Source organism: Hypomesus transpacificus, unplaced genomic scaffold (assembly GCF_021917145.1).
Source record: "Hypomesus transpacificus isolate Combined female unplaced genomic scaffold, fHypTra1 scaffold_42, whole genome shotgun sequence".
Taxonomy (NCBI): domain Eukaryota; kingdom Metazoa; phylum Chordata; class Actinopteri; order Osmeriformes; family Osmeridae; genus Hypomesus; species Hypomesus transpacificus.
In genome coordinates this window covers 1,337,801-1,345,300 of record NW_025813938.1, presented here as the reverse complement: position 1 = coordinate 1,345,300, position 7,500 = coordinate 1,337,801, and the positions used below count along the sequence as shown (strand labels likewise).

The 7,500-nt window shown below is 53.0% G+C and overlaps 1 protein-coding gene across 1 annotated transcript in view; it reads left to right on the top strand.

Annotated features, from left to right (window-relative positions):
* The window catches only part of LOC124464768 (small G protein signaling modulator 1-like), a 19,076-nt gene that overhangs the window by 9,789 nt on the left and 1,787 nt on the right, over nt 1-7,500 (top strand). The window contains exons 4-10 of the mRNA XM_047016601.1: nt 1,522-1,684; nt 2,211-2,363; nt 2,455-2,522; nt 3,078-3,223; nt 4,087-4,224; nt 4,389-4,513; nt 5,569-5,740. Of these exons, the coding sequence (XP_046872557.1) occupies nt 1,522-1,684; nt 2,211-2,363; nt 2,455-2,522; nt 3,078-3,223; nt 4,087-4,224; nt 4,389-4,513; nt 5,569-5,740 (965 nt within the window). The remainder of the gene's footprint in view (nt 1-1,521; nt 1,685-2,210; nt 2,364-2,454; nt 2,523-3,077; nt 3,224-4,086; nt 4,225-4,388; nt 4,514-5,568; nt 5,741-7,500) is intronic.

Here is a 7,500-nt window from a genome sequence, read left to right as displayed (position 1 = left end):
GCCTCGATGTGCTGGTGTTGTGTCGTCTCGCCCCTCTGAACATGTCGATGCCATTGCCATGTCGAACGCCATTTGTTGCCCTTTTGATATTTGAGGGCTTTGTTGTCGTTGGCTAGACGGGAGGAAGGGAGGGAGAGGAGGAGGGAGAGGAGGAGGGAGAGGAGGAGGGAGAGGGACGGAAACACCTTGTTGAGACGGGCGTTATCCATGTCTCAAGACTTCCTCTCCGGTTGATGAGGGACCCAGAGATTAGGAGAGCAGGAAGACAGATTAACAGACAGGAAGACAGATTAGCAGACAGGAACAGTGTTGGGGAGATACTGTCAGTGACAGAACAGAGATTTCACCTCCACAAGGTTTCCAACACAAGTGAGTCCGCATACATAAAGACAAAAGGCAACCTTAAGGAAGCAAGAGAGCTAAGACATTGTGTTATGGTTTTGAAGTTGCCAAGACAGTTACTCCATTAGAGAGAGCGACACAGATCTCACCGAAGGGTGACGGAGAGAGGGGGAATCAGAAAGGAACTCTGAGGGGGACAGTCGATGACAGACCAGGACGGACACACAGGTAAAGGGGCAGGGTGAGGAAGCGAAACGACAGAGAGATACAGAGAGAAAGACAGAAAGAGAGAAGAGAGGTATACAGAGAGAGAAAACAGAGAAAGAAAGAGAGAGAGGAGAGACAGATAGAACGACTGAGAGCACTGAGATGAAGAGGAGAGGGAGAGCAGAGAGAACAGAGGTAGAGAAGAGAGAGGGAGAACAGAGAGACAGAGGTGGAGAAGAGAGAGGGAGAACAGAGAGACAGAGATGGAGAAGAGAGAGGGAGAACAGAGAGACAGAGAAAGAGGATGAATCATATCCCCCGTCGGCTCTCCTCTCAGAGCTGGAGTGCTCCATCAGCGTGGGTTTCCATGGCAACCGTGCCCCCCCCCACCCCCACCCCGACCCCATGTGATCAGACAACAGGATCAGTCCTGAGAGAGAGACGGAGAGAGAGCTCAAATGTCAACACTGCTCCAGCTTTGCCACGCAGGCCTGGCTGAAGAACGTGTCTCAGTCTGTGTCTCTCTCACGTGATTGGACGTCACCACTGTGTGTGTGACTGTGTGTGTGTGTGTTTGTGTGTGTGCGCGCGTATGTAACCGAGTCTGTGTGTTGTGTGTGCATATGTGTGTGTGTGTATGACTGTGTATGCATGTGTGACTGAGTGTGTGTGGTTTAGGCCACTTGCATGTGTCTGTGTGTTAACATCTCTATTTACCAGATGATCTCTCGGCTTATGCAAAGACAGTCTAATTATGGGTAACGTGATCAAAATAATTGGCTTAAATCAGAAAATTTTCTCAACAGCCTCTCACCGTTTAACCTGAATGTTACCACATTATTTTTACGAACACTGACACATTATAAGATATATATATTGAGATATTTGTATTGTGTTTTTGTTTCTGTGTGTTGGCTTGCGTGCGTGTGTGTGTGCGTGTGTGCGTGTGTTTGTGTGTGTGTGTTCTCCCAGCTGCTGTGGAGGCCTGCGTGCTACACGGGTTGAAGAGGAGAGCTGCAGGGTTCCTGCGCAGCAACAAGATGGCCGCTCTCTTCACCAAGGTGGGCAAGAGCTTTAGCCCCGCAGAGGAAGTCTGCAGGAAGGCTCAGGAGCTGGAGCACCTCGTGGAGAACAAGTGAGACACACACACACATGCATACACACACTCACACACATTCACACACATACACACACAGCATCAGATCACAGCACACATCAAAGCCCCACACATTAAAACCGGCACCACACTCTCTCATAGCAAACAGCTGCACTATTATATCCACCAAGTGTTGATCATCACACAATGTTCTCTCTCTCTCTCTCTCTCTCTCTCTCTATCCCTCTCTCTGTCCCTCCCTCTCTCTCTCTCTCTCTATCCCTCTCTCTCTGTCTCTGTCCCTCCCTCTCTCTCTCTGTGTCTCTCTATTCCTCTCTGTCTCTCTCTCTCTCTCATTCTGTCCTGTCCAGTTTCCCCCCCCCCCCCCCCCTGCTGTCATCCATCTCTCTGTTTGCTGGTGTCACACCAGTGCTCTATGATGTTCCAACGTTTTGATTTGGGAACATACAGCCCAGCTGCTGTTGTATTTTTTTGTCATGGTTTACAGAGGGAATTATGTATATGTGCGTGTGTCCGTGTGTGTGTCCATGTGTGTGTGTTCCAGACGAAGCCAGACCCTGCCCAGCCAGGATAGTTTACGCCGGCTTCCCAAGTTCCCTCTCCTCAGCCCCCAGCTCGTCAAACACCTGTGGATCCGCACGGCTCTCTTCGAGAAGGTTCTGGATAAGATCGTGTTGTACCTGGTGGAGAACAGCAGGTGGGAGACCGAGATGAACCCACTCCGCTCTCTGTTCCCCAGTCATAAAGACTCTGAGTGAAACCCTATTTTTCTTCTTGTCATTTTCCAGTAAGTTCTACGAGAAGGAGGCTGTTCTAATGGACCCTGTAGATGGCCACATCCTGGCATCTCTGTTGGGTAATGTTTTTGTTTGTTCCTACTTGGTTTACTGTGCCTGTGCGTCTGTTCTGTAAATGTAGGATAGTCAGTTAAAACAAGGATTTAGGCCTTTTCACATCGTGTTCAGATTCAACCCTTGGAGGGACTGTTCACATTTACATTTAGTCATTTAGCAGACGCTCTTATCCAGAGCGACTTACAATCAGTACAGGGACATTCCCCCGAGGCAAGTAGGGTGAAGTGCCTTGCCCAAGGACACAACGTCATTTGGCACGTCCGGAAATCAATCCGGCAACCTTCTGATTACTAGCCCGATTTCCTAACCGCTCAGCCACCTGAAACGCTGTTCACACCAGAAACCCTTCATAACACATAGCCCAACCTGTGTGTACATACAATATTCACCCCTGGACTAAGTGAAGCCTCGACAACTCTTAGTCAAAGGTTAAAGTTGGCCCAGGGCTTAGAAGTAGGTCAATCGTAGCAAGCATGACTACAGAAAGGCCTTTGAATTGAATGTCATCTCTGCGGCTGGATCTGAGTCTTCTCCTCTCCACTTGTCGTCCCGGCCAGTGGGTCCGTGTGCTCTGGAGTACACCAAGATGAAGACGGCCGACCACTTCTGGACAGACCCCTCGGCTGACGAGCTGGTGCAGCGCCATCGCATCCACAGCGGCCACTGCAGACAGGACTCTCCCACCAAGAGGCCCGCGCTCTGTGTGAGTCACCGGTCACCCGTCAACTCCCTGGATATGGGTGTACCGTGAAGTCTGAGGTCGAATCAGGGCTGGCCGCTTTGCTTCATGTCTTCACTTGTCTCTGACTCTCCAAAAAAAAAATGTTTTAAGATATTTATGGTCATGTGCAATGTTTGACTCAGCTGTTTGGACAGTAAAATTATTGTGACATGGCAAAAAATTCAAAGTACTGAAATTCAAAACACTAGCAGCAAAACTACGATAGTCCAGACCAACAAATGCTGACAAAATGTAGCTAAAATGATGCCAATGGTGTGTAAAAACAGGCTTTTTGATTTCCAAACCGACTGCAAGATAACCTTTAATGTGTTCCTCAAAGGTCAGTCAGATACTGTGTCTTTTCTCCGGGTCAGTGAGATCGGGTCAGTGGTTCGGGTTGTCTCTGGCCTGGTGTGTGTGCGTGGTGGGAGTGTTTGTGGTGGCCGGTTTGTTAGGCAGCTAGCTGTCCTTGGGGAGAGAAAAACAGACGGTTCTCTTACAGAACAGTTCCGTTTACGCTGTCGAGTGAGGAAGCACTTTAGCCAGGGCCAGATCACATCGTGTAACTCTTCCACATGGCAGGACACGGGTGTTTACAGAAGTATCGTATCGCTGTGAAGGTCTAGGGGGAATACGATGGGCCTTGTTATCAGAAACATACCTGTCAAAGCGCCAGGGCTAGCACGCTAGTATGAACGCTAGCACGCTAGTATGAACGCTAGCACGCTAGTATGAACGCTAGCACGCTGGTATGAACGCTAGCACACTAGTATGAACGCTAGCACGCTAGTATTAACGCTAACATGCCAACTCGTCAGAGGCTAGCTAACCGTCTGTATTTGCAGATCCAGAAGAGACACTCCAGCAGCAGCATGGACGAGCGCCCCTCTCCCTCCCCCTCAGCCAGGGACTACGTGGAGTCCCTCCACCAGAACAACCGCGCCACGCTGCTGTTCGGCAAGAACAACGTCCTCGTACAGCCGGTAACTGCTCCTGTGATGTCAACACCACCAGTTACACACTGAAATAACTGCGTCGTGCCTTTAGCTAACTAAAGTGTTATTGCGTGGACTTTAGCGTCCCACAGTGTGCCACAGTGCTGCTTGTTCATGTTTTGGAGGTTGGGACATCTTGGTCTCTGTTTCAGAGGGACGACATGGAAGCCATCCCAGGATACCTCTCTCTCCATCAGACCGCAGAGGTCATGACCCTGAAGTGGACGCCCAATCAGCTGATGAACGGCTCTGTGGGAGACCTGGACTACGAGCACAGGTGTGGATTTCAGAGAGGGGGAGGGGGAGGGGGAGGGGGAGGGGGAGGGGGAGGGGGAGGAGGAGGAGGAGGAGGAGGAGGAGGAGGAGGGGGAGGAGGAGGAGGAGGGGTAGGGGGATGAGGAGGAGGAGGAGGGGGAGGAGGAGGAGGAGGGGTAGGGGGATGAGGAGGGGGAGGGGGAGGAGGAGGAGGAGGAGGGGGATGAGGAGGAGGAGGAGGAGGGGTAGGGGGATGAGGAGGGGGAGGAGGAGGAGGAGGAGGAGGGGGATGAGGGGGAGGAGGTTGAAGAGAATGAGGATGATGGTGATGGTCAGGCCCGCAAATAGTGGAGGACAAACGGGTCTGTTGTCCCGGGCCCAGGGTAGGGGAGGGCCCAGAACTGGAGCAGAGGAGAGGAAGAGCAAGGGAAAAGGGGGGAGATCTGGGCACGGGGGGGGGGCCATTTAAGATTCTCGTTCCGGGCCCAGGCAAGACTGTCAGCTGGCCTGGTGATGATGGGGAGGAGGAGGAGGAGGAAGAGGTGTGGTCTTCCACCACTGTGACTCAGGTCCACTATGCAGCACAGTAGAGGAGCACTAGTTATTGGTACTAGTCTCCACGGGCTGTATGCAGTGAGAGCAGGGCTTCAGTCAAACTGAATAATTCAGCGGAGGGCTGTGTATCCTGGGGTGAACGTCACACACGACATGATAACTGTTCTATTTCTAGAAGCCTCAGGCAATAGATTACATCTTGATTGGGAGATTGTTAAGCATCCGTCATCTTGACAAACAAGTTACACATGAAGGTATTAAAGCTTTGCAGTGAGTGGGGTTATTGGACTCCATCCTACACTGGAAATAAAGTGATTCATTACTCATCTCCTACCTACTTATGTAGTAGAAACAACCCGATCTGATAGACTGGTATGTTGTATGTGGTAAGGAGCACGTTGAAATTCCTGATGAGGGATTAGGTGCAGTTCTACAGGTTCATGTCAAGCTCTCTATGATTCCTCCTTGTAAAAAGGACTGTACAAATAAAGTTTGAGAGAAATTTGAATGTGACACTTCCAGTGTTTACTGGGACTACGCCATGACCATCCGCCTGGAGGAGATTGTCTACCTGCACTGTCATCAGCAGGGTACGTCCTCATCCACCACACGCCACCCAGAACCCTCATCCCTCATCCCCCACACACACACCCAGAACCTCATCCCTCATCCCCCACACACCACCCAGAACCTCATCCCTCATCCCCCACACACCACCCAGAACCTCATCCCTCATCCCCCACACACCACCCAGAACCTCATCCCTCATCCCCCACACACCACCCAGAACCTCATCCCTCATCCACCACACGCCACCCGGAACCTCATCCCTCATCCACCACACACCACCCAGAACCTCATCCCTCATCCACCACACGCCACCCAGAACCTCATCCACCACACGCCACCCAGAACCTCATCCCTCATCCCCCACACACCACCCAGAACCTCATCCCTCATCCACCACACGCCACCCAGAACCTCATCCCTCATCCCCCACACACCACCCAGAACCTCATCCCTCATCCACCACACGCCACCCCAGAACCTCATCCCTCATCCACCACACACCACCCAGAACCTCATCCACCACACACCACCCAGAAACCTCATCCCTCATCCACCACACACCACCCAGAACCTCATCCCTCATCCCCCACACACCACCCAGATCCTCATCCCTCATCCACCACACGCCACCCAGAACCTCATCCCTCATCCACCACACACCACCCAGAACCTCATCCCTCATCCCCCACACGCCACCCAGAACCTCATCCCTCATCCACCACACACCACCCGGAACCTCATCCCTCATCCACCACACACCACCCCGGAACCTCATCCACCACACACCACCCAGAACCTCATCCACCACACACCACCCGGAACCTCATCCCTCATCCCCCACACACCACCCGGAACCTCATCCCTCATCCACCACACGCCCACCCAGAACCTCATCCCTCATCCACCACACACCACCCAGAACCTCATCCCTCATCCACCACACACCACCCAGAACCTCATCCCTCATCCCCCACACACCACCCGGAACCTCATCCCTCATCCACCACACACCACCCAGAACCTCATCCCTCATCCACCACACGCCACCCAGAACCTCATCCTCATCCCCCACACACCACCCGGAACCTCATCCCTCATCCACCACACACCACCCGGAACCTCATCCACCACACACCACCCAGAACCTCATCCACCACACGCCACCCAGAACCTCATCCCTCATCCCAACACACCACCCAGAACCTCATCCCTCATCCACCACACGCCACCCAGAACCTCATCCCTCATCCACCACACACCACCCAGAACCTCATCCACCACATGCCACCCAGAACCTCATCCCTCATCCACCACACACCACCCAGAACCTCATCCACCACACGCCACCCAGAACCTCATCCCTCATCCACCACACACCACCCAGAACCTCATCCCTCATCCACCACACACCACCCAGAAACCTCATCCCTCATCCCCCACACGCCACCCAGAACCTCATCCCTCATCCCCCACACGCCACCCAGAACCTCATCCCTCATCCCCCACACACCACCCAGAACCTCATCCATCATCCACCACACGCCACCCAGAACCTTATCCCTCATCCACCACACGCCACCCAGAAACTCATCCCTCATCCCCCACACACCACCCGGAACCTCATCCCTCATTCACCACACACCACCCAGAACCTCATCCCTCATCCCCCACACACCACCCAGAACCTCATCCCTCATCCACCACACGCCACCCAGAACCTCATCCCTCATCCCCCACACACCACCCGGAACCTCATCCCTCATTCACCACACACCACCCAGAACCTCATCCCTCATCCACCACACACCACCCAGAACCTCATCCACCACACACCTCCCAGAACCTCATCCCTCATCCCCCCACACACCACCCAGAACCTCATCC